This window comes from Punica granatum, chromosome 2 (assembly GCF_007655135.1).
Source record: "Punica granatum isolate Tunisia-2019 chromosome 2, ASM765513v2, whole genome shotgun sequence".
NCBI classification, from domain to species: domain Eukaryota; kingdom Viridiplantae; phylum Streptophyta; class Magnoliopsida; order Myrtales; family Lythraceae; genus Punica; species Punica granatum.
Genome location: NC_045128.1, coordinates 28,681,344 through 28,707,256, shown reverse-complemented (window position 1 = coordinate 28,707,256; position 25,913 = coordinate 28,681,344). Strand labels below are relative to the sequence as shown.

Below are 25,913 nucleotides of genomic sequence, written 5' to 3'. Positions count from 1 at the left end.
GGACTTAATTGATGCAGAAAATTATGACAAGAATCTGACTAATTTAACTTGTTCATCTACCGGACGAAATTGTTAATTAACTCCATGAAATATTTACCCAGAAAAGAAAAACAGATAATGAATAGCTAATGAATAAATATACATGATTCCCTTTTCAACAATTAAAAAAAAAGGAAAGTACACTTAACTAAATTTAAATAGGCTAATAAATAAATAAACAAATAGATAAATACAGTCTTCCATTTCTTTTTTTTTATATGAAAAGTTTCTTATATTTTTCTGTTTTTCTTTAAAAAAAGGAAAAGGAAAAGAACAAAGAAGAAAAATGAAAATTTTGCGGTTCCTTCTTCACAGGCATTCGGTGTTTGGCCTCTCCCTCTTCTTCCGGGACTCAAGCTGTCGTCTGTGTGTACTGCTAACGCTCACCGTAATTGAGCTGAAACAGAGCCCTAAATCTCACCAATTCGGATTCCATTCCCATGTTCTTCGTCTCAATTTTCGCTGTAAGTTCGGATTCTTGTTCCATTTTCGGCCCTCCATGTGCTTGGTGGAATTATTCGTGAATGTTTTACTTTGCTCTTGACGCATTCCATGATGCCGAAAGTGCTCGGAGCCCTGCTTTTGTAGTTCCTAGGAACAGGGGCATGATTAATTTGGTGGTTTGTTTTTGGGATTTCTCTTCTGCGAATTGTGGAGTTTTCCCGAGTTTAATGTTTTTATCGGAGTCAGTTTCTTGAAATGAAGGTCGGAATCAGTTCAAAGTGATGCCTTTGAGTAAAGAAAGCATCGGGTGGTGCTCTAACTTTAGTGGGCAGCTAGCAATACCATGAAGTAGGTTTGCTTTTGGATTCGGGAAGCAGTTTTGATGCTTAAGAATGGAGTTTTATGTTTTCCGAAGGAGCTAACAGGAGATCCTTGGCTTTCATCCTAGTTTTCAGTCCCAACTATTGTAAGTCGACTAGTCCTTTCAGTTCTAGAGCTGAAGTCCATTGTTGATACTTACAGTTTCTTTTTATGACATATACAAAGTGCCAAATGGATTAAAGCTTCCAACTTTCGTGGTTTTAGCCGACCCATTATTACCCGAAAAAGAAAAGGGCATGATTGCGATGGAAAGCTTACATTGCATCATATTTCACATATTAGCAGTGTTGAGGAAGTGGGTGAAGTGCAGTGGCACATCCTCACCTAGGAATCAAGGTTCCTTGTTCGATTCTCGTCAATCGGACTACATGTGCCCCTTTGCGTAGCTTTTTATTTCCTTGTACTAGGCCTTGGGCCTCCCTTGTAACCGAAAATGTCAAATATCAAATGAATGCAATACTACGCATGGGGCTAATGAAGTGTTCTCAAACGTGGCCTTTCAAAGATGCCTTTGTTCTTGGAGCTTGAGGAATCAAAGCTCCTTGATGACCATTATTTTAGGTTCACCTCTCTGAGGAATGTAATCGTTTCAGTGTGTCAAAGGCAAAGAGTCTAACGGCTGCATAGTAAATATTGATTCAACTACACCTATAGAAATGCTATTACCTTGCGATGTGACATGTGGTTTCCTGCCAGTCCTGCTTTGTTTAGAAAGCCCACTTAATATATTAATTTTTCCTTTTCTTTTTCCTGTTTGTAAATTAACTTTTTGTTATGATTTACTGTTGGGGTGCTTCTCATTCCTGGTCAATTCCAATTTTCTACCCTGATCCTTCTGTTCAAAACTTGTAGTGCTTACAAATTCTCCCTTCTTTTTATTAGGTGAAGGTGAAGACTGCAGCCTGAACTTCGCTCCCACCTTTACCAGTATGAGCCAACATAATGTGCAAATTGTAGCACACTCAGGAGATTCAGTCATTTCAGAAGTAGAGCTTTGATAAGGATGGAGGCTGAAGTAGTAGATGTGGATGGGGGTGCAGGGGATTATCAGGACAGTGAAAATGCTGGTTCTGACCGAACAGAACAACAGGATGTAGGTGAAAATTCTTCTGACAGGGAAGAAACTGCTCTGGGAAATGATGCCAGTGCTAAACCGTCAGTAGGCATGGAGTTTGAATCAGAAACTGCTGCCAAAAAATTTTATGATGCTTACTCGAGGCGTATTGGTTTTAGCACCCATGCTGGTCAATTCAGCCGTTCCAAGCCGGATGGACCGATTGTCAGCTGGGACTTTGCATGTTCCAGAGAGGTTTTCAAGCGGAAAAACATCGAGAGCTGCAACGCAATGATTAGAGTTGAGAGAAAAGATACTGACAACTGGGTCGTGACAAAGTTTGCGGAAGAACATAATCACTCCATTGTTACTCCCAGTAAGTTCCATCATCTTCGTCCTCGCAGGCATTTTGCTGGTACCATGAAAAACGTGACTGAATCTGTGGATGCCCGGAATGATGTGCATGTTTCGATTGACGGGAGTAATGTCTCATATGAACCAAATAAAGTAATGAGGAGTAACTCTCCCGTTGGACCAACTCACCCAGTCATGACCTTCAATCCAGTTTTTTCTCATTTTAACTACTTCAGACCTGGTTGTCAAAGGAGAACCCTTGAGCGTGATGCTCAGAATCTCCTTAATTACTTTAGGAAAATGCAAGCAGAAAATCCCGGTTTTTTTTATGCAATCCAGCTAGATGACGATAATCGTATGACCAATGTGTTTTGGGCTGATGCAAGATCAAGGGCAGCTTATACCCATTTTGGGGATGCTGTGATATTTGATACCATCTACAGGCCAAATCATTATCAAGTTCCATTTGCTCCTTTTACTGGTACTAACCATCATGGTCAGATGATATTGTTTGGTTGTGGGTTACTTTTAGATGAGTCGGAGGCTTCCTTTACTTGGTTGTTCAGGACATGGCTATCAGCGATGGATGGTAAGCCCCCAGTTTCGATAACAACAGACCAAGATAGGGCAATAAAGGTAGCCGTTACCCAGGTTTTCCCACAAACCCGGCATTGCATATGCAAGTGGCATATATTGAGGGAGGGCCAAGAAAGATTAGCTCACATATACCTTGCTCATCCCTCTTTCTATGGAGATCTGTACAGTTGCATAAATTTCTCAGAAACAATTGAGGATTTTGAAACATCCTGGAGCTCCATCCTTGATAAATATGATGTCCGCAAGAATGAGTGGCTCCAAGCTGTGTATAATGCTCGGAAGCAATGGGCTCCAGTATATTTTCGTGGAACTTTCTTCGCTGCAATTTCTTCTAACCATGGGGTTAGCTCATTCTTTGATGGCTATGTGAATCAGCAGACAACAGTTCCTATGTTTTTTAAGCAGTATGAAAGGGCTTTGGAGCACTCGCTGGAAAAGGAAATAGAAGCTGATTATGATACAATCTGCTCAACTCCCGTACTGAAGACACCATCACCAATGGAACAACAGGCAGCAAACATATACACAAAGAAAATCTTCGCAAAGTTTCAGGAGGAACTGGTTGAGACTTTTGTATACACGGCAAACAAAATTGAGGGTGATGGGGTTGTCAGTAAATTCAGGGTTGCGAAATACGAACACGATCACAAGGCATTTATTGTCACTCTGGATGTTTCAGAAATGAAAGCAAGTTGCAGCTGTCAGATGTTTGAATACTCAGGCGTACTCTGCAGACATATCCTAACAGTTTTTACAGTAACAAATGTTCTCACTCTTCCAGGCCGTTATATATTAAAGCGATGGACAAGGAATGCAAAATCTGGGTCAGGATTAGAAGAACAAAATGCAGACCCACATTCTATAGAAACTCTTACCTCACGCTTCAATAGTCTTTGTCGGGAGGCTATTAAGTATGCTGAGGAAGGGGCAGTTGCGCCAGAAACTTATAGTGCTGCTTTAAGTGCTCTTAGTGAGAGTCTTAAAAGGATCGTCAGCGTGAAGAAAAATATAGCAAAAAATGGTCCTCCAAGTTCTCAGGGCAGTGGAAGTTCTCAGGAAGAGAGTGGCAATAAAACCTCCTCATCAGTTCCAGAGATGGTCCCCCCTGCACTCTGGCCTTGGCAAGAGACTGCAGTCCCTCGCTTTAACCTTAATGATGTTGGAGTTCCAATTGCTGATCTGAACCAACCTAGCATGGCACCTGTTTCTTTTCACCATGATAACAATGTATGTAAAGTTATTTCTTTTCATCCTCTGTTTGAACTTTCCCTATGCATATGCTTGAAGTGTCAGACATAGAAGTCTCGGTTAGACTCCTAGTGCGTTAGACTGGTGAAATTCTGTTAACCTCCTTTGACTCCCTTTCAATATAGGTGGTTCTGACATGTTTTAAGTCCATGACTTGGGTAATGGAGACAGCTAATTCAACACCAGCTAGCAAAGTTGCCGTAATAAACTTGAAGGTATGTCTTTGTATTCTTTTGCATTACAGCGGAGGCTACATTTGTTTCTTGTTGTCGTTAGTAGTTTTCTCTGATTTTCTTATTTTTCTTATCAATACTTGTAGCTGGAAGACTATCGCAAGAATCCTCCTGGAGTGGAGGAGATACAATTCAGGTTAACGAGACTCACTTTGGAGCCTATGTTGAGGTCCATGGCCTATATCAGTCAACAACTCTCTGTACCGGCCAATAGAGTTGCTGTCATCAATTTGAAGGTATGCAGATTAGTTTTGGATTATGAATGTTATTTGTCCATCCTTCCCCATGTTGATTAACATAAAGTTATCTATGCAAGATATATGGAATATGGTTGCTTAGAACATTATCTATGAAAGGTATATGGAACATAGTTACTATAAATTTTGGAACACTATATATGGAATATAGCTGCTTAGAACATTATCTATGCTTGATTGCTTCACATGTTAAAAGTGAAGAACTCTGCCACAAAGTTGGAACATGTGAATAAATTTGATGCCTCTGCGAAAAGCATTATTCTAGGACGAGTTCCAATCTCATTAAGGAATTTCTAGAGTTTCTTTGTGAATGTTCTCTTGAGCTGATCTTAGCCCTTAATACTTATCAAAAGATCTTTGGCCCTTAATGAAGAAGTTATCTCTGCTGACTGACAGCTTCAAGATACAAAGACATCTTCTGGTGAAACAGAGGTGAAATTTCAAGTTTCTCGAGAGACTTTGGGCTCAATGCTGAAGTCAATGGCCTACATCCGGGAGCAGCTCTAGAAACTGTAAGTACCTGGCTTTGTCTACTTTGCTTACTGTAAATGGACTAGATGTTTTTTCAGCTAAGAAGCATTCCGGGATAGCCTCATACTCCTTTGCTGAAGCAAACTTACCCATAGGCTCTTCATCCCACGCTTTTCCCTTCCTGGTGTAATTTCAAAGTTTCATACAAGTGATCCTTAGCATGAAATCATAGTTCATGCAGGACTGAAGCTACCAGAAGGTGGGAGTTTATTTGAACTCTGGGTTGGATGGGAAAGGTGAGACCCGACTCAAGCTTCTGTTATCCACCTGCTGGCTGGAAGAACTTCAGAACGCGTCGGCTCTGTTAGGTAACGATATGTACAATGTAGTGTCCTAATAACCTTTTTGATTGACACATATATAGTTTTGTCCCCATTACAATTTATTCCCATTGATCTGTTGGCTTCGTTCAGTTTTAGACTAGATGTAGTCAAGTAGTATGGCAATATCTAGGTTCTGACCTTTCTTAAGTTCGAAATAGCAGACATCATCTGTATGTAATAGCCTTGTGTAGTAAACTTATTCCAGGAAAAAGGTTAAAGCTTGTGAATGTGAACGTCATAGGTTTTAAGCCGCCAGCTTGTGGTGCATCTTTATGAGGAAGATGATTCTCGATTTTCCTTTTGCTCACTATTTTATTTTTGTGCCATAGTAACGACTACATTTCTCAGGCGGTTCCATTGGAACAAGTAGAAGAAACTGCTATTGTTATAGAAGCTTCTCATGTCGATTTAATCAAGAGTAAGGTTTGCTTCTCGGAGATCTGTCATGTAACCGACTCAACCCCTCCTATTGATCGTGATCACATTCAGTTGCCTAAAACATGATTACTTATGAACAATGTGTGAGGAACAAAATTTCTTTTGATTGCTTTGATTATTGGTGTGACGAAAAAAGGAAGTAAATCCCATCTTCTGAATCTACTGGGGCCGAAGAGACGAGAGGACAACGTCTTGGAGGGAGCTGTCTCTCTGCATAGCGGCCTTGAACTCCTCGAAGGTGACTTTTCCATCACTGTTTGCGTCCATCAGGTCAAACATCTCATCCAGCTTCCCTGGCTCCGTTATGTCTACTGGTAGGCACTCCTCCGGCAATGCCTGCTCGAACAGGTCAAGAGATTATCGTCCCAACATGGTCTAACAGAATCAAGAAAACAATTATTCTCTCTCTCTTTTTATTTTTTTATAACAGTTATTCTTATTCTTACTCAACTTGACCATATGTTACTTGAATTTCGGATAAGGCGCGTGAGACTTGCATAATACGGGCTTACTAACTCATTATCGAATCGATGAAGAGCTACCAGCAAATCAGACTGACTGGAGGGAAGCAATACATCAAAATAGAGCACTTACTCTTAGCATCGAAGCAACTTCTTCCTTTGTGATGCAACCCGAACGATCCGTATCATACATCTGGATTAGTGAGTTTCCAAAGAGAACACGGCAATTAATTAGTGCTTCCATAAGATTCCGTGATCCAAATCAAAAGGCGCCATATCTCCAAATAAATCAATCACGTCATACCTGGAAGCACAGCCGTAGAGCATCGTCGCCTCTGGAATTCTTAAGGCTCGAGAACCCACAGAGGATTTCTCTCATGTCAACTGTTCCGTCTCGGTTGTTGTCGAACAGGTCGAAGATCCGAGGAGCCAGGGGAATCAGAGATGACATGTTCATCGCCTTCAGGACTTCCTCGAACTCGGACAGGGTGGCATTGTCTCCGTTTGCACATCTAGGAATTATTGACACGTACATATTCACTCTCAAAAATAAGCATTCAAGAAATCAGTGCCAAGAAATTGGATGAGATTACTGCCAATATGGAGACCAGTTACAACATTAGACATTATTCATTTGCCGGAAACTACGAATTTTTCTGTAAAGAATAATGTCACCGACTAATCGGAGTATGCCAAATGGTTAAAAACAATTTGGTCTTCAAGAACAGAGCTATCGCATGGATAATGTGTTTTTAAGTTTCATTTTTCTTCCAAGTTTTCTGGGAAACAAAGCCAGGTTTTCGCTCTTACTGGAATACATCTGCTAAAGCGCAGGACGACTAGAGCAATGAAAAGAGATGACCGTTCCACTGAATTACGATGGGACAGATTCATGTTTTCCTGGAAAACTCTTCTGAACAGCTAGGAGCTTGACGAGTGCCGTTATCTACTCACATTCTTTTGAAGTTGATCCGGAGATTCTCTAGCTCCTCCGGGGAGAGGTCATGGGACCCAAGGAGGGACTTGAGCTTCTTTGTCCTCAGGAAGATTGTGCTGCTCCATACGCTTGCAAATGCAGCGGCTCGGAGTTTTCTGCGGGCATTGAAGCTCTGGAGCCTTGAGACAACTTCTGGGTCCATCTGCTCCTCTTTCGCCAGGTCACCGACCACCCATGGGTGATTCAGGAGCTGCATTTCAAGGCAGCAATTGTTGAGTAGTTGTTCATCAACCGATCAACCAACCAAGATGTATGAAATCAAATTAGCCGGTGTTCTAAAATTGACGGAGTTCAAGGTTCCGTGAAATACATCTTGGGCGCTTGGTCTCATGTGAGGATCAACTGCGAGGAGGCTTGAGATCAGGTCCTTCGCAGATGAAGAAATGTTCTTCCATGTCCTCTCATCGAAGCTGAATTCTCCCTGTACAAGAGCAAGGAAATAATATTAGGTCGGAGAGAAGATTCGAAAAAATAAAAAAAAATTAATTAAAAAGAAAAAAAAAACCCGAAAACTGAACTGACATTCATAATCATCTGCTGCTTTTGCCTATTGGACTGAGCAACAAAAGGTGGATACCTGCAATTGAGGATTAAACAGTGATCAATTTCCGAACAAATGAAATCCAAGAAAGCATGATATTTCTACAAGGTTTAGGACAAGTTTATTGGGCGAAAACGCCTATTTCAAATTTAGAATGTTCCTAGAAAGAGTACTTATTAAACAGCAAATGATTAATTGTAAGTTGATTAGAAGATGTTCAGATGCCTCAATTGTCAGAAGATGGCCTGCAAAACTTCTTAGGAGCAGGAAAATCAACCAGGCAAGTCCTTGGAATCAATTGCCGGAACAAGGTTAAAAATGACGGACAGCAACATAACATTGGACTTGGAAAAAGGTTCAGGGCATAATGCCATACCCTGAGAGCAGAATGTACAAAATCACACCCAAAGACCACATATCACTCTTGGAAGTGATGGAACCCTGAGAGAGAGCCTCAGGGGACACATAGTCTATGGACCCGAATAGCCCAATCACCGGGTCGGATTCCTCCACCGAGCTCAGCCCAAAGTCCATGATCTTCAGTGGCGAGTCCTCCCGCTCGTTCAGGAACAGACAGTTCTCAGGCTTCAGGTCCCTATGAACGATGTTTGCCCCATGGAGCACGTGCAGGCCCCGTCCTATCTGCCTTACCACCGAAGCAGCCTCAACCTCAGAGTACCTCCTCCTAGCCACGATCCGATCAAACAGCTCTCCACCGGAGCATAACTCCAGGATCAGATGGACACCATTCTGGTCCTCGCAGACGTCGTACAGGTCAATCACGTTGTCGTGCGGGGAAACATTCTCGACGATCCTCCTCATGACTAGGATCTCGTTGGTCAGGAGGGCATCGGAGATGGGGACCTGCTTCCACATGGGGAACGACAATGAGGGCACGAAGGTCTTCTTCTCCTGATGGGCCCGTGGGAGGGCGGGTGGGCCCGAGACCACACCGAGCCGCTTGAGGGTCTTGATGGCCACAGGCTTCCGGTCTTCGCCAGACTTCAGGATCCCTTTCCTTACGACGGAGAAGCCTCCTCGCCCAAGGACATCGACCACCTCGTAGTCATCTAGGAGTCCTCTTGTTTCCTGTCCCATGGAAGGCAAAACAATTTCCTAGAAAACTAGGAAAAGACCCAGAGAGAAGTAAGATTCAATGAAGAAGAAGATGATGATGTATAAAAAGTTGGAGAGAAGTTGAAATTGTGGTTTGGTGTTATGATTGGTGACAATATGATTAGTTTAAGAATTGCATTTATATAAAGAGAAATGCATCAATTGTTTGAGAAGGAGACAAAGGAACAAACTGAGAGGGTACAACTGCTAAGGAAGTAGAGACAGAGACTCAGTCAATCAACAATCTCTTTTAGGGAAGTTCCTTGTTTGTCCTTAAAATCAAGAAGACATGGGCAATTAGGAAGACATGATTAGATCAAAGAGCATGTAGCGCAATAACACGTACTTTCACCTAATAACCAAAAAAGTTTAGATTCGATACTCGTTGTGAAAATACTCGTGTCCCTTTATTAGCTATTAAAATTTTAATTTCATTGTACTAAGGATATAAACCTTCCTTGTAACCGAAAAATAATATATAATTAGGGACCTATGGAGTATAGAAAATGAGGAAGAAGAACACGAAAATGAACCGAGTGCACTCATCAATCGTATGCCAGTCCCAGATATATACAGCTCTTTGGCAATTATTTCTTCTGCAAAACTGGCTAAAACCATTAGGCCATTATGGCCAATCGATAGCTTCTTTTTTCCTAATAAGAGAGAGAACATAAATCACACTGATGATAATTAAATTTATGACTTTTTTAATATTGACTCGGCGCCTTGTACCAATCAATATCATCAAACTTATGACTTTTTTAATACTGACTCGGCGCCTTGTACCAATCAATGGCTTTTTGTGGTGCGCTGTTATGTTTTCAGAGTACACGAGAAATTTTCATGCCAAAGTTGTCTTGTATTTGCTTGGAAGAATTAGCTACATCTTCTGATTACCGTCCTTGAATCAGTACGCGTAGCATGTAAAACTTCAACACCTACTGCAGATCTTATACTAGGGCTATACGTAGGCACACGTTTTCGAGATACTTGTCGTTTCGATTAGAGTTGTTGAGGAGCTTAAGCATATTAGGGCGATTAAAAACAGACATGTTGAAGAAGACAAGTTCAACGCAATAAATATATACAATATAATATGATGATCATAAACTATGGAAATTAGTACTGTTTTAGTTAATTAATCAGTAAATTATTATTTATTGACTAAGAAAGTCGGCCAAAACTCAATCATTTCTCCCCTCCAACCCGAATATGGCGAACAAAAATTGTTAATGAGAATCGTACTCTTTTTTTTCAATAAGATCAGGCGTATCTTCAATCAATGAACTGAAATTAATTATATTTCACCATGGATTATCTTGATCCTTACTACGAGACTTTTTCAGTGTATTTTAAATTTCTCCACTACAGATAAAATCTGCTCACTATAAACTTAATTTACTATTGAGTCACATTTTTGTGATTTCATGATACTCATATACTTTCTTTTGCCCCCGAGTCATGAAGCTACTAGTTAAACGTACAAATAGCTTAGTTGAATATATGAGGAAATTGTTCTTTATATATAAATAAAGAAATCATCCTATTCTCATAAAAATCACAATCCTTTTCCATTCACTCCTCACTGGGTTCCTATAGGAACCTTCAAATTATAAAAATATTGCGGTGTCATCTCCGAAGTTACACATTCAACTTGCCAAAACTATATTTAGGTAAGTATGCCGAAGAATGTTCATCTGGGATTCTGAAATTTCTACATTCCGAAGCTTTTCGAGCCCTTGATTTCAATGCTACTTGTATCGATGCACGTTCCAACTGCCACCTTTGGATTACAGAAAATTCGGGGTACAATCATTTTATGATACAATCACTTTTCCATTTCAGAAGAAAGCAGAAATTATTAGGTTAAAAAAATAAAAAGTGGAAATGGGCCAAGAATTGGGTCCTAAAAGTTGGGCCCACATTTGCTGCTAGGTAGGCCAACTGTACACAGACAGGCCCACCACCGTTCATAAATTTAAGACCAGAAAAGAAAATAGAAAAAAGAGAATAAAAGGCATCGTCTTCTTCTTCTTCAAGCTTTATTATCAATCAATGGAGATAACTCTTCAAAGTTCGAAAATTTCTTTCTCAGGGCTTTCAGGATCATTGCGTGCTCATGCCGTATCTGGCATCTTGGCCAAATTGTTGCCTTTGATTTCAGTGAGTTAGGTCAATTTCTTGCTGTGTAGAAGTGTTTTATATGCCCAGAGACACAAATTGTCAGGAACATTGATTTCGCGGCTGTCTGTTGTATTTACTTCTGGTAATACAGACAGACAGAGAGACAAAGAGATTGAAACAGTTCCATAGTGGGTCGCTGGTTTTTCGAATTGCAAAGTTGGGCGTGCATCGGCAAAACCATCTCGAGTGGTACCTGTCAGTACATCGATGTTGCGGTTGATTTATGTCCTTGAATTATGTTGCTCGGTATGATTGTGATTTATATGATCTTTTTTTAGCTCAATTGTGATGCTATTCGTTGGCAAAGACAATTCTTCTCAATCTATATCCATTTGCTTTGCTGTTGTATCAAATTGCGTAAGGTGGTTTGGCTCATTTCTCAAAGTTTCTGTGCCTCATTGCTATCATGTGAGGCATATAGCCAGTGGACAACTCTGATGGAGCGAGTTAATTTCGATGCGAATCAGCAATATGCTCTTACTTAGAGTTTTATCTTAGCTGATTCATATGATGAAGCTTTTACTTTCTTCAGTTCCTGGCGCCGAGGTGATCAACTTGGCTCTGGTTTCTCGGTCAACATGTTAGGAGGATTGCTCTGAAGAGATAAAAGACATGGTGGAGTCCGGTCCTAATGGGGCGACCACGCGGCGCTTGCCGAGTTGGATGCTGGCCCCGCAGGCTGATGAGACGGTGAACCAGGCCAATGAGGCCGCGCATTTAAATGATGGAGTATGTTCTAAAGCTCGGTCCACGAGAAAGCCCAAAAGCCAGGTGCTGCTCAATGAAAACGAAAAATTGAAGGATAAGCCAGGGGTTGTTGCAGAAGGTGGAAGGAAGAGAAGCAAAAAGAAAGCAAGCCCAGAGGATGCAGGTTCGGACGGTGAGACTCGAGAAATGGTTGCAGAGGGAAAAGAGAGCAAGAGGTGTACCAAAAAGGTCCGAAAATCAGCGCCTCGAGGAAGAAGTAGAAGAAGAATAAAGAAAGAAAATATGCCTGTTCCAGAGGATAATGAGTCGTCTGAAATTACTTGTGCTGAACGTGGCAGTGATGATTATGATTTGGACCTTACCGTGGATGATCTAATGAGCATTGCTAATGAGGTGATTAATTTGTTCGTGATATTTGAAATCTTTTTTTTGATCACTGGGTCGGTAAATGGTTGTTAATGTTAGGGTAGAGATAGAACTTGCTAATACCTCTGTCCAACATTTGCTCCTTTCCCCAAAACCCTTTTGGAAAGGTATTTCTTAGAAGTTCTCCATACATGAATCACTAGAGAGTATGTTTGATTTCAACATGAAGCTCTGTACTTTGGAATAGATTGAAGCAGTCGAGTCACTTGCGTTTCGATTTTTGCAGTACATTTCTGCTGATATGGATCTGAAGGATCAAAAACCTTCTCGGGGAGAATCAAGAAATGAAATTTCAACGACAGAAGAGAGAAGTGTGCAAGTGAATCCTGTTGATGCCATCCGCAGTGACCCGAAACCTCCTTCATCCTCAGCATGTCTGTCTCAAAGTTCCAAGGAAACCATGTCGAGTGAAGAGGCTGTTGTCCCCTTCGAGACGACGGGGGACCCTGCTCAAGACATGCTGAATTTGCTCCTCGGGCCGCTGCTAAAGAAGCATGTCGACAAGGACGAAAAGAAGGATGAGCTTTTGACAAGTAGCATGTCATTTACGAAAGAGTTTAGCCAAAAGCAGACCACGGACGGTGTCAGGGAAACAATCCCCCAAGCAAAGAAGAAGACTAGTCTCAAGGACAAGATTGCAATGTTTCTTGAATGAAGATAACTCTCAATTTCCATGATTTTCCAAAAGTTTAGGATTCGAACTGGTCGTGATTCATATGTACAGATGATGATTCATTTTTTTGTCTATGTAGTTATCGGGCGAGGCCACCCATAAACAAACGAAATTCACCAACAACTTGTACAGATATCTTTTGCTATGACAATTGTCTTCTTCCTTTGATAGTGGAATTATCAAGTACGAAAGCTACATTTTCAATTTCTCCTCCTCTCTGACAGAAGGAAAATGAGGAAAACATGCAAAGAACAGAGGGGCATGACGGTGACCAGTGAGCACTTAAGTTTTCGCGAATGCAAGACTTTGATGGGACAGATAATTAATATCCATATCCCCTGCCTAACTTTGTCTGCTTCAAAACAAAACATGACTGTCGGTTATCGCGTGGAGGTGAATGACAGGAACAATTGCTTCAAGCAGTATCTCAAGAAAACAGTAAAGTCATAGTCTTTAAATTAGTATATAATATTACACATCATCAGATGTACATGCCATCATAAGATGTTCTCACATGAAAGGGAACAACAATACAACAGCAGTACCTAATAACAGGGTCTGATTCTTCCCACAGTTAATTCGGGGTATGCCCCCACAAGATCCTATAATCTGTAACAAGGAGGGCTGATAACAAGATCTGAACCCGTTTTTCATGTCTGACCAGTCCTATAAAACAGAAAATAAAAGAAACCAAACTTCAGGAGGATCTTCACCATTGGAAGACAAAAACTACATGAAAGATCAACCCTCTGCTGATCGATATTATATCATAGTCTTAAATTACCTCTACAAATTGGACCTGCCTATATCACAGGTACCACATCGAGCCATCTTGCTTCGGCAACAGGCTGACAGTATAGTCTGCTGCTACCGATGATGTGGCCAAATTGAACGGAGAGCTGAACCTGAAGTCTCCAATTGAGTCACTGAGACCAGCAGGATCAAATGGAGAATCAAACGCCTTGCAATGATCAAACTGAATCTCCGCCGGCTGAAAAACAGAGTGATTCGGAGGCAAACCATTGGCTTCTTCAGGTATGTTGATGACTCCCCGACCAAAGTTCTCATCCATAGTATGCTGAACTTTCAGTGATGGACGAGAGATCTGGGATTCAACCGCAACTTTAGTATTTGAAGGGCCCTTGTTCCTCGGTTGATTCGTGCTGTAATAGGACATGAGATCAGATATAACGTGTTGCCCGTCTTCAGGAAGACTTAACCTGGAGGCACCAAAGCCAGTAGTAGGGTTCGGTTGAGTAAAGGGTTGAGAGACAACTGGTTTGATTTCATTAGCGACTTGATATTCTGGAATGCCACCAAACCTCTGTGAAGCAGAATGGTTTTTTCGGAACGGGCAGTTCAGCTGGTGATTGTTTCTCGAGCTTCTGTCCATGAAACGAAGCCAATAATCACTGTAAGGGCACTGAGGGTTCTCACAGGTATATATCTCTTGATTGATCTTCACCATGGGTCCATCACAGGGCTGCTTCCTCTTCGGGATTAGATCAGAACCAGGGTTCCTCTCGATCATCTCTCCTTTGATCTGAGGAATCAATGGAGGATGAGGAGGAGGAATCATCATCAACCCATTATCTCTACCATGGAAAAGATTCATGTTCATGTCATGTGGCTTACTACTCTCTTCGGAAGAAAATTTTGGTTCATCTTCCGCTCCTTCTACATCATAGTCGCTGGTATCTCCAATGGTGAATGACCCACCTCCAGTGTCTGACACAGGAGGGCATCGATCTGGATATAATTTTCTAGACAAGGCCTCCTCCTGGGCTATGATAGCGAGCCACGTGGCGCTCTCTTTGGCAGTCATCTTGTCCTGGAGACACTTGCTCTGCCTCACAAGCTTTCGAATCTTTGCAATATCAGGGGACATGTGCTTTATGACTGCGGTGAGTACGCTCACTTTCCACGCCTTCTTGAGGTCATGGGGCTTCTTATAAGGAGGTGGGCCTTGGTCCTTGGGCAGGCCAAGCTGGGACCACCACTCTTCCTTCCCCGTGGGCCACCAGGGTGGGGCTACTCCCTTCTCGAGAGGGAACCGCCTCTGTGGTGGGTCACAGTGCTGCATCAGGGCTGACAGTAGAGACCCGAGGGTTGTGTCCTGTAATTCCTGCAAGGTGTGGTTCAATTCCACTGAGCAGCAATCCTCAGGCATCCCAGGGATGGCATTCTCAGCCTGGTACTTTGCTATCGCAGCTGGAGCATTTCGGTCGAACCTGACCTTCTCCTTCCACCAGGCTCGGAGGTTATCCGAGGCCCCGCTCACAGGCTTTCCCTTCTCAGGGATGATCCCATAAACAAAGCCCTGCGCCTTGCAGACTTCCATCATCTTCAACATATACTTCAAAATCCCGTCCTGGGCCCGCGACATCTTCTTCCTCCGAGCCTGCTCCTGGGACTGCCGCTGCTTCGAGCTGTCTGGTCCTGCTCCACCTTCCTTGGACTTGTTCTGTTCCTTAAGCCGTCTGTGGAGCATTCGGTCCCTCCACATTCTTCTCTCAAGCTCATCAACATCCATTTCTTCATCACTATAATCTTCGTCCACAGCAGCCTCTGGTTCAGGTTCTAAAGCCGCCTCTCCTCCCCCAGGCGGGCAAGAGAGAAACTCGATGTTGCCGCAAAGGCCCATTTCTTCAAAGATCCCCATGGAATAAAGCTACAGAAGTGAATCACTCACTTCAGGTCAGGATGACTCTCAATCTATGATAATTTTTTCAGATTGCAAAAAACTTCTGACATTAGAAGGCCTCAGATCTCAACCATCAGCCTGCATGATTAACAACTGGAGGAACTTAGACCAACACGTGGATAACTCGACTTGATAAGATAAAGATCAGACAGTAACTGCAAGCCGAGAAACCCGGTACATGAATTCAATCGCAGTCCAATTCAGTCCAATTCAATGTAACAAATAGAGTGACAGACAAGACAAAAGCAATTTAATTCGACAGATATGGGAAGAAATAGAGGAGGGTAGGATGACTTAAACAAGTAAACACCCATTAAAGCAAAATGAGCATTAAAACTTACACAACCAACACCGACAATAGTTATATTACCAAGCAAGGACCATCTATTATGTACGACTTAACATGGTTCCAATTTACAAGCTAAAAGTAACAAACAACGATTCATGACAAGTCAAAATCAATTGACTGGAAACATAAAAGATGAAATCACTTCTCTCATGTTCATCACAAGAACAGAGAATGGTTTAAGCCAATTTACAGAGAGCAAAGATTTCTGGGGAAAAAGAATCACAAATAGTAAAGCAATCTTTACAAGAAAACTAAAACAAATGAAGAAATATCCTTCCAATGGAATCAAAGATTTATTTTAATCATTATTATCAGCAAACAAGATAAGTATGATCTTTATCAGCAAAAGAACACAGCTTCTGTCCAATCAGAGAGCCTTAGGGAAAAGGCAAACGCATTTTTAGCCAAAACAAGGAAGAGAAACATGTGAACCATAATAATCCCACAATTATCCGACACGGATATAACCTAAAACCCAACAAAGAATCTCAGGCTTTGCCCGAATGAATACTCGTTAAAACTTCAAATCTTGACCAAGAGAAAATCCTGGTTCTGATAAGCTGACAACCGAGGGATGCAAATAACATAAAATATCGGGACCAAATGCCGAATCAAGCTAGTATTGGATGTCAAGTATTGGCAACATTTAACGTGAAGATATGTTAAGAATAAGGCAATTCGAAATTAATAGGAACGATCCATTTCTGACAACTCATCGATAAATATCCTAATGCCAATTAAGACTCCAGATATTTCACCATGGACGGCGCTCCCACGAAAACAATTCAAACCCGAACAGCGAAGACGAAATCAGCCCGCATCAGGACAGGAGGAGCAAGAGACTTCGGAAAACGAATCATTTTCCAGGCCACACCAAACGGGCGACCACCCAGCAACAGGAAAATCTCGAGAACATCGAATTTAACCACTGAAATTGCACACACTGCCAGTCCAAGGCTACCATGAGCGAGAGCAGAGCAAATGGATAACTTATCACTCAGCCAATAAGAGAGCAGCAAAGCAGCACACTTGGCATCAGAAACACAAAGGGTACCTGAGAATCAATGCCTTGTTGAGCTCCGCTCTTCTTCTTCTTCTTCTTCTTCTTCTTCCTCTTCTTCCTCTTCTTCCCTACAGGGATCGCAGAGCGCAGAGCAGAGCAGACACAGAGAGAGAGAGTTATGGCTTCCTTCTACTTCTTCTCCTTTCTTTCTTCTGTCTGTAAATATTTTTCCGAGTAAATAAATAAATATAAAAAGGAGCGAAAAAGAAGAGGGTCAGTCATACGAGGGGATTAACCATGGTCAGGTTAACATTTTAACTGTGGTTAAACCGTGGGTTGGGGTTTCCTTTGGATATAAATGGAAAGATCTCTCTTTAATCGCTCCGGTGGGGGTTTTGTTGTGTGTGGCGCAATCACGCGTACAGTGCAACTTCGGGGTGTCGAGACACGCTTCAGGATCACATCTCGCAGATGCCCAATCATTGCCAGCCGTAGATCTCTTTTAATCCTCTATAATTTGATGTTCGACCTAAATGACAATACGTGGTTTGAGCTACAATATCATGATCAAAAGCAAAAGGAGGATTGGGACATTAGTTTACCCTGATTAGATAAAATTACGATGCCAAACGAACGAAAAGCAAGATATTATATATGCAATCAACTGAGAGAGAGGATCACACCAGATTCGTATTGAAATCTCGATTTATCAGTGCTTTTTAAGTGCTGCATTCACTAGATACTAATAAAGAAAAATACAATTTACAGATGTCAATAATTTGAATATTTTTCTATTTTAGTTATACATGTATTTTATAATGTTATCATGTTATTGCTTTGAATGATGTAGTAGCATTCTTGCTTTCATGGAAAGACAGCTCAAAATATCGGTTAAGGGATAATTACTTTCCAAGGATATGGCTTAACGTGATATTTTATGTAGTTCCTTCACCAAAAATTATGAAGTTTCTTTGTTTTATAATTTGGAAAATTGATTTGTTCATGTAGGTTGGAAGCATTTCCTCTAGCAACCTGCTTACCCTTTTTTCCTATCTAGCCGATAAATCATATGATATTACTAATAATAATTTATGTGTTTATTACTCAAAAGTAAAGCAGATAAAATATTTTATCAGATATAAATTATAAAGAAAAAGAAGAGCTTGTCCGTATCACTAGAAGTTTTCTACCCAAAGTATGAAATGCAATTGTGTTTATTTACGAATTGTGTACTTATTATATTCATCTTTATTTCCAACCAGTATTTTCTCTTCTAGCTTGGGCTATCAAAAGAATAACCAAAACCATAACTCCCATGGATAATTTTGGGTGTCCGGAGTTACGCTCACATCACTGTCAGAGAAAACGACAAACTACTTTCCACGCATGTGGGATGTCCTCTTGTTGTTTTGTAGCTGAGGCGCACCGTAACAACGGTGCGATCGACCATACGGTATATTAACCACGGTAAAGTTTTGTGGGCCCCCAGAAAAAAGTGGGGGAAGGGGGGGAGTCGGGGACGGCGCTCGAACGTGCAAAGGTCCCCCTGAAGCGAAGCCTACCTTCGGGGAAGGGGCACAGAATCCCGAGCGCAGTTTACCCTTTTGCCCTTGGGATACTGTTGGGCTCTTTTTTTATGAGTAAATTGCCCTGGTTGTCCAAAAAATTTTACGAATATTTCAATATGGTATAAAAAAATTTTGTTACTTGATGGTACAAAATGTTTCAAAGTTGTTTCAGTATAATACATATCGTCGTCTCGTCATTGTCGCCGTCAAGTCGACACTGATGGTGCAAAATCTATTTTTGTGGGACGTTATATAATGATGTAAAATGTTTTGAAGGTATAACTTAATAGTACAAAATATTTTACGTAAATTACATGATAATACAAAATTTATAGATCTTGTAAAGAACGGTTTGACGACGTCAATAGCGAGATGACAATTTGTATTATACTGAAATAACTTTAAAATATTTTATACCATCAAGTAGTAAAAAAAAAATTATATCATAGCATTGTTAAAAATTTTTAATTACAAGTACAATTTACTCTCTTTTTTTCATTCAATTTTCCTTTTCTTTTCTTTTTTTCCCTTCTTTTTTTGGCTGCCGTTAAAGTTGATCCAACAATTTTTTTTCCCGATTTCTTTTTCTTTGTTGGGCAATTTTGGGGTCATGCCATGGTCCATATTCACGTGCGCATATTGTCCCTTTTTCTTTTTTTTTTGCCCTTTTTTCCATTTCATGTGATTTTGGGGCTTTTTCGCAGTTGGGAGGAAATTTAATGGCCAAAAAGAGGGACGATAACAGTTGGGCGAAAAAATTTATCCTCATCCTCTTTCGAATTTCACGGGAAAGTTCTCCCATCAATATTTAGTTAACAGACGATAAGGACCTCTCCGGCTATATCGTCGAAGAACAGGAAAACTAATTATTATCTTGTGCTATAAGATGATTAGCTGATCCCTGAATATATTCTAATATAATCTTGTGAAGCTAAATCTTTTTCTTTTTATCTATTCGGTTGAGGAAGATGTGAAAGATCAATATTCTTATCATATGATGGCGAATGTTGAGATATTATTTATCCACGTACCAAAAGATTATTCGTTTCACCATCTATTAGCCACGCTCCTTAATTGAATTTTTGGTTTGGACATGAAGAGATCTGTGTATAATGCAGGAAAACAAAATGTATATGGTTGGACTAAACATAAATTTTGAGCATGGATACTATCACTCATCCTCTTAAACTCTTTAATTTAATACAGATTTATGTTTATAAGTGCAGAAGAAAAATAAAAATAAAGTTGACATCAACTTTCAGCTTCGAGATTTGGAAAAAAAGAAAAGGTGATAGTAGTGAACTTGTACGTCCCTTATTAATTACATAGGTTAATCGTAAAAAATCTATTTTTCCTCCCACTAAATCAAGAGATTAATTGATATTTAAAACATACAGAAATAACACTCTGAATCGATAATAATTTTTACAAAATAATGCATGGATCTCGAATATCTTTTATTATCGGTAACATACGAAGGATATGGGATGGTGTATCAGCATTGACCAACAAATGATTTTTCTACATAACATCCGCTGAATGATATTAAATGCGGATAATTAATTAATTAATGAATAATTATACTAATTAAAAGCATTCAGTATTATGCATGTGTACTATACATGCCATATATGAGGCAAATTCAATTCATCGTATCAGTCGATAAAAAGGTCACTAATCTAGAGAATCAGAACATTTATTTAATGCAACATTAATCAATTCAATAGTCCCATTATTCGCGTGGGGCCAGTGTTTATCAGGCTTTTTTAATGTCTAAACCCTGAATAATTAATGTTTGTATTAGACATGGGAGGCAACTGCCGGACATATAATTATGCATGCATCCAAAAATGTGGAAGATCGAACCAGCATGCCAGAGGTTATACAGCTAAAATGGCCGTTTTGTAGCAAAGCATTCCGATTAATTGTTTCAGTTATTATATATATTGACATTTTCGAGTTTCTGACGGGCAAGCATGTCGAAGTATCATAAGTGTATAGAGGGCAAGTTATATATGTCAATTCCTTTAAATTATATATATAACGAGCGGATATGAATCTACGACCTGTTGAGCTTGTTAGGCGGGTCGTCTCAGCACACCGCTGTCTAAATATTTGGCAGAAGCTTCGGTTGGAAAGGCACAGACTCCACCAAATATCTATGAAATTACTTTGGTGATGTAAAGAGATGGCATATAATTCGATTCGAGTATTTCAGGGAGCTATTTTGGTATAGATTCACATGGTAAGCTGGATCCCTATATCTTTTGCTTTTAGACCTTAAATAGCAACGGTTTTATTTTCTAAGTTACAAATGAAGTCCGTCAACCTAATAGTGGATGAAATCAGAAGGAAAATAATAACTATATAAAAGGTCATGAAAATTCCACTGTTGATGTGAATTGAAGGGAGGTCTTCTTAATTCAAGCTCAATGACAAGTATTGTCATATTAAGCCCCTTCCTCTGCCTTTTTTTTTCTTTGTTTAAATTGGAGTGAAAATTAACCTTTCATGCAGATACGATAATATTCTTTATTTAAGGTAAACAAATATGATCAATATCGAGTATAGGAAAAAAAAAGGAAAAAGAGGCAAAATGAAACATAGAGACGGAATAAGATAGCCCCAACATCACGAGTTTAACCAAAGAAGCACCAGTAACATTATGTCTCCTAAAAGTTGCATGATCCAACATAAAAGGGCCACTAGCCAGGATCAAGTTAAATTGGGGGGGCCTTTCTCATCCCTTGCGGGGGGGCAAGGTCGACTTCTTGTGGCAAATGCTGTTGGTGATCATAGCGATGAGCCTTCTTTTATGCACGTACTTTACGAAGACATCATCATAGTTGATCCACAAAACCACATGCTTCCTTCTTCTAGTGCAATTAAAATACGGCAAAAACATAAGAGGCACGGCCGATATGCACGTGATTTGGTTTCGATATGGGACTCAAAAATGGGTGCCGATTCGAGTCGAGCTCAGCTACACATAGCGTGATTCTAGCTCGAATTTCGAGAAACATAGCAACTCAAATCCGATTGGTAAGCCATAGTTCTCAACGAGCCTAAGGCTGGTACGTAGTAGTGCGCGCAAACACACCGTCATAGAACAAAAGCAGCACACGCTTGTTTAAATGAATAAAATCACGCGAGGGTAGATATGTCATTTGAGAGGCCGCTCCCCGACAAATGCGGGAGTTTGAGGATACCCAAACCCAAAGCCAAACAAAGAAAAGTAAACTCAAATTTGTTTAAGAAATAAATAAATAAAATTAAGGCGTTGGGGTCCGTAGCCGCCGGAATGGAGTTGCATGTGCGGCCCCTCCAAAGCCCTCTGATCAGCCGCCACGCGTCCCCCCAGCAGGCCCCTGACAATGTTGGGGCCGGTGCAGTGGAAGTATGCGTCATCCTGTACAATCGCTGCACGTACAACCACCCCAAATACTTCCTACTAAGGAACCAGCATGTATAAATAAAAATGAAAACTCATTTGCCGCCTGTAATGGCGAGTGTATCGTGAATAACGACTGGGAGCGTACACGAGTCAAGCCAAAATCGAATATATAAGGTTCAAGCTTAAGCTCGTTAAATTTTTTCTAGGCTCAAACTTGGCTCTAGCTGATCAAGTCTGAAAGCCTGACCTTGAGCTCAGCTCGTCAGACAAATCGAAAGCTTAGATTTGGCTCGTGTGAAGCCCACCCAATGGGCCAAATTCAATAGGAAAGTTGGGCTTGGGTCGAGCTCAACCCGAGTTTAGGCTAGAGTTCGGACTTGTTTAAACTCGAAAAAAAAAACTATAAATTAAATTATAAAACAATAATATCATGCAAAATATAATTCAAAATACAATTATCACTTGATAGTACTCAAATTCAAATCACATGAAATTCAATTAAAATACTACTTTTGATGATAATAATAATAATAAAAATAAAAGTTCGTTTGGGCTCGCGAGCCGAATACTACTAAACTCGACTCGGCTCGTTTAACTGCTGAGCTTGAGCCCGAGCTGAGCTTGAGCTTAATAAAAGCTAGCCAAACTCAAGTTTTGTCGAGCCGAGTCTAAACCGTTCGTGAATAGTATCGTCTCATTTACACCCCTAATAATAACTAAAAAAACTACGAAATATCTTTTTATTACAAATTCATTTTTATGATTGTAGCCTTTTGTTGTGTGAGAGAAAATGAAATTCCCACTGAAATACAAAGCGCTTGCTTAACGTGAAGCGAGATGTATAAGTTCACCTGACACGTGTAGGTAAAGTAAAATCACACGTTGATATGTGACAAAAGAGGATGTTCAACTCATGATCAGTTTGTTAAGGATTGATGTTTTAAAGCACAAGATAACGTGTGGGTCCATTACGTGCCACCTGGAGTTAACAAGAGATTAAATTAGAGATACCTTTAGCTATTAGTAGTTGCAAACACGTCACCTCCGAGCACCGGTCCGAATTTGGAGACAACGAGAGAAGATCCTCAAGCCGAACGAAGAAGCACTATATTTAATAACATAGTTCTTCTGAGCCCTCAAGCGCATACATGGTGCGTGTAACCTTAGTTGAGCCTGGAGACCCATGATAGATATTTACTAGATGGTGACTCGCGCCTACCGTGCATCTAATATGAAAATAAATTTATAAGAAACTCATTCATTTGTTACTTTTCGGCATTAATTTCGTCATTACAATCTCATTTATACCAGCCAACTAACCATGCAATGCACGGATTTTTAATATATTTATTTTATGGGTAAAACATACTCACCTCCCTTGGAATTTTACCTAATGATACTCCAACTCAATCGTGATCAAAATAGACATTCCACCATGTTCTTAATAGTAAAATTAATAATTCACCCCGTTGTCCATGTTGACCTAATTGAAAAAAATTCTTTTGGTACTTCTTTAGCTTAATTCTTAATTTTGTCCTAGTTCATATTATTTTTCAATATAGTTTCAAGGTGACGTATCTAGTCCACATTTGGGTCATATCATTTAAGTCATCAATAAATCTGTTGATATGCAAATTTTTTGTGGATGAAAAAATTTGAAAATACATAATAATAATAATAATAATAATAATAATGCTTGTAACTACTATGTTCTAGACCATCGATGATCATTAAGGTCTTCGATTACCTATAGTGGAGTATTTGCCATTGGCGAGGCTCTACTTATAACATTGATATCTTAAAGTAGGACCTCTAAGATCTCAACATCGAACTGATGTTACAAACAGTGAAAATAGTCGCCCGTAACTTTGTGAGAATATTTGTGGCATTTACTGTGAAACACAAGTATTCGGTATAGGCATGATCTCTCGGTGTCAAATATAGTAATTCTGGATATCAATATTGATGAGTGGATGTTTCGTCATCGGACACCCTTGCTGTGTTTTTCTGATGAATGGACACCCCTTTCTTTAGATCATTGAAAGCTCTAATGATTGTTGACGAATTGTTCTTTTCTCCTTTTTATTTCAATATTTTTTATTTTTAAAAATATTACACAATTATAAGTTTATAAAAAATTCAAATAGTATAACCAAAGTGAATAAATCGCGTGATGTTGAAAATCAAATAATTGAAAAAGAACAAAGACATATATAAATGAAAAGAAAATAAAGGTTGAGGGTCAAAAGAAGTTTATCTTATTAAGTCAATAAGGTTAATGGGGCGAAGTGTCTATTTTGATTAAGAATGGGGTGGAGTGTCTTTGCACAATACCTCAGGGAAGGAGAGTGTATTTTACCCATGTTTTATTAATAGTTGTCTAACATACTTTAGAAGACAAATATCATAATGGCAACAATTGCTATTTGATAAATTCGTAGTTCAATAAGATTAATAAAAAAATTAAAAATTTTATACATAATTTAAAGTCATAAGACTAACATGTGGAAAGATTATTTTAAATTCTTTTAACAAGTGATTTTTCTACGAACATATAGGTAACGTTTGAAATTTAGGTTTGATTTTAACTTGACTTTGATTGTGATTTTACGGAGTATTTGGTCAAACTTGCGGGCCCACATTCATTTGAGAATATTGTAATTATGGAGTTGTATTAAAATGGAGTGGTATAAATATTTATGGGTGGGGCCCATTATTTTGACTTTGATGAGTGTAATTTATTTTGTTATGGGTATAGTTAAAATCAAAATCACGATTTTAAAACCAAACTCAAATTTCAAACGGGACCATAGTATTTCAATTAGAAATCAGACATGTTGATAACTTAACCAGTTAACATATAAAGTATTTATTTAATTTAATTTTAAAATAAATAATAATTAAACAGATAAATAGATATGCCTAATACATTTTTTCTAACATTAAACTCTTTTATGGTATGTTTAAATTACAATGATACTTATACATATGTAAAATATATAATTTGGAGATATCTACAAAAAAAATTATATCAAAATCACAGTCAATATTTAAATAAGCACATGTAAATTTGCTTCGTTAAAATTATTAATATTTTAGAAATTTTTATAATGAACTATAAAGACAATATTAAATAAATCATGTTATATACAAATTTCTTCATTTGACACGATTGATGTAAAAATTATACATTACATATACTTAAAGTTTTTGCAATGCAAGTAAGAGCAAAACCCTATGTACAACTCTCTCTTTTAATTATTTTATAGCATCATCTTATATAACAAAAAAAATTATATTTTGTTATGAATCATTTCCCATAAAATAAAATTAAAATTGATTTTTATGGAAAATAAAATTAACTGTTTATACTAATACATTTAATGCATAATAAATTGGCCAATTCTACTTTAAACTAGTTTCTAATCTCGTGTGTTGCACGGGTTCATTTTGATATATTCCTAAACCATTTCTTCTTATGGTTATTTACATTTTGAAACACAAATTTTTTGATGAAAAATAATAAAATTTTCAATTATTAATTATAATTTCAAATATTTATCTTAACATTTTTTGTTAAAAATTAGAATAAGTAAATTATTTTTTACCACATAGAAAGTTAATTATTATAATAATATTTTGATACTATTTATTTCATTTACATCATCATTTTTTTGTTAATTATTAATATAGATTGATATATTAAGTTTAGTGATAAGAATAAAACTTCATTTCGCTCATTTTTTAAACAATATTTATGAGATTTTTATTTAAGCTCATAGCGCTATATCATAATATTTTTCATTTATAAGACCATAATTTTTTGTGAAAATTATATTTTATTTATGAGTTTAAAATATTTATATATAATTTATATATCAATTATTCTG

The 25,913-nt window shown here is 38.9% G+C and overlaps 4 protein-coding genes across 18 annotated transcripts; 2 read left to right on the top strand and 2 right to left on the bottom strand.

The window, feature by feature from the left end:
• The first annotated feature begins 311 nt into the window (after positions 1 to 311).
• Positions 312 to 6,380, top strand: LOC116195937 (protein FAR1-RELATED SEQUENCE 3-like). 7 transcript variants are annotated; one of them, XM_031525374.1, is made up of 7 exons: positions 312 to 503; positions 745 to 949; positions 1,747 to 4,096; positions 4,243 to 4,332; positions 4,437 to 4,586; positions 5,004 to 5,119; positions 5,311 to 5,769. In XM_031525374.1, the coding sequence occupies exons 3-6, from the start codon at positions 1,868 to 1,870 to the stop codon at positions 5,112 to 5,114; spliced, it is 2,580 nt and encodes an 859-aa protein (XP_031381234.1). In that variant the 5' UTR covers positions 312 to 503; positions 745 to 949; positions 1,747 to 1,867; the 3' UTR covers positions 5,115 to 5,119; positions 5,311 to 5,769. The 7 variants fall into 7 exon arrangements, 4 of the variants coding, with proteins under 4 accessions (XP_031381234.1, XP_031381232.1, XP_031381231.1 ...); XR_004154742.1 differs by lacking the exon at positions 745 to 949 and adding an exon at positions 5,810 to 6,380 and having other exon boundaries at positions 313 to 503; positions 5,320 to 5,446; XR_004154740.1 differs by lacking the exon at positions 745 to 949 and adding an exon at positions 5,810 to 6,380 and having other exon boundaries at positions 313 to 503; positions 5,311 to 5,446.
• On the bottom strand, positions 5,831 to 8,996 carry LOC116195938 (calcium and calcium/calmodulin-dependent serine/threonine-protein kinase-like). The gene is made up of 7 exons (XM_031525375.1): positions 8,275 to 8,996; positions 7,880 to 7,934; positions 7,668 to 7,778; positions 7,315 to 7,547; positions 6,665 to 6,872; positions 6,494 to 6,553; positions 5,831 to 6,235 (listed from the first exon to the last, which is right to left on the bottom strand). Exons 1-7 carry the CDS (start codon positions 8,994 to 8,996, stop codon positions 6,059 to 6,061), a joined length of 1,566 nt encoding a protein of 521 aa, XP_031381235.1. The 3' UTR covers positions 5,831 to 6,058.
• A 2,039-nt stretch (positions 8,997 to 11,035) lies between these two features.
• On the top strand, positions 11,036 to 13,191 carry LOC116195044. 7 transcript variants are annotated; one of them, XM_031524008.1, is made up of 4 exons: positions 11,053 to 11,177; positions 11,298 to 11,444; positions 11,731 to 12,299; positions 12,559 to 13,191. In XM_031524008.1, exons 3-4 carry the CDS (start codon positions 11,811 to 11,813, stop codon positions 12,985 to 12,987), a joined length of 918 nt encoding a protein of 305 aa, XP_031379868.1. In that variant the 5' UTR covers positions 11,053 to 11,177; positions 11,298 to 11,444; positions 11,731 to 11,810; the 3' UTR covers positions 12,988 to 13,191. The 7 variants fall into 7 exon arrangements, with proteins under 7 accessions (XP_031379869.1, XP_031379868.1, XP_031379871.1 ...); XM_031524011.1 differs by having other exon boundaries at positions 11,290 to 11,393; XM_031524007.1 differs by having other exon boundaries at positions 11,290 to 11,444.
• A 239-nt stretch (positions 13,192 to 13,430) lies between these two features.
• Positions 13,431 to 17,276, bottom strand: LOC116195043 (ETHYLENE INSENSITIVE 3-like 1 protein). 3 transcript variants are annotated; one of them, XM_031524002.1, is made up of 3 exons: positions 17,113 to 17,276; positions 14,328 to 15,787; positions 13,431 to 14,225 (listed from the first exon to the last, which is right to left on the bottom strand). In XM_031524002.1, the coding sequence occupies exons 2-3, from the start codon at positions 15,665 to 15,667 to the stop codon at positions 13,814 to 13,816; spliced, it is 1,752 nt and encodes a 583-aa protein (XP_031379862.1). In that variant the 5' UTR covers positions 15,668 to 15,787; positions 17,113 to 17,276; the 3' UTR covers positions 13,431 to 13,813. The 3 variants fall into 3 exon arrangements, with proteins under 3 accessions (XP_031379862.1, XP_031379861.1, XP_031379860.1); XM_031524001.1 differs by having other exon boundaries at positions 13,431 to 13,671; positions 13,790 to 15,787; positions 17,113 to 17,275; XM_031524000.1 differs by having other exon boundaries at positions 13,431 to 15,787; positions 17,113 to 17,275.
• Between the last annotated feature and the right edge of the window lie 8,637 nt (positions 17,277 to 25,913).

Coding starts and splice junctions, on each gene's coding strand:
- LOC116195937 (XM_031525374.1), top strand. CDS start 1,868: ATGGAGGCTGAAGTAGTAGATGTGGATGGGGGTGCAGGGGATTATCAG. Junction 4,333..4,436: donor TTGCCGTAATAAACTTGAAG/GTATGTCTTTGT, acceptor CAATACTTGTAG/CTGGAAGACTATCGCAAGAA. Junction 4,587..5,003: donor TTGCTGTCATCAATTTGAAG/GTATGCAGATTA, acceptor GCTGACTGACAG/CTTCAAGATACAAAGACATC.
- LOC116195938 (XM_031525375.1), bottom strand. CDS start 8,996: ATGGGACAGGAAACAAGAGGACTCCTAGATGACTACGAGGTGGTCGAT. Junction 7,935..8,274: donor TTGTACATTCTGCTCTCAGG/GTATGGCATTAT, acceptor CCTCAATTGCAG/GTATCCACCTTTTGTTGCTC. Junction 7,779..7,879: donor AGCAGCAGATGATTATGAAT/GTCAGTTCAGTT, acceptor GCTCTTGTACAG/GGAGAATTCAGCTTCGATGA.
- LOC116195044 (XM_031524009.1), top strand. CDS start 11,811: ATGGTGGAGTCCGGTCCTAATGGGGCGACCACGCGGCGCTTGCCGAGT. Junction 12,300..12,558: donor TAATGAGCATTGCTAATGAG/GTGATTAATTTG, acceptor CGATTTTTGCAG/TACATTTCTGCTGATATGGA.
- LOC116195043 (XM_031524000.1), bottom strand. CDS start 15,667: ATGGGGATCTTTGAAGAAATGGGCCTTTGCGGCAACATCGAGTTTCTC.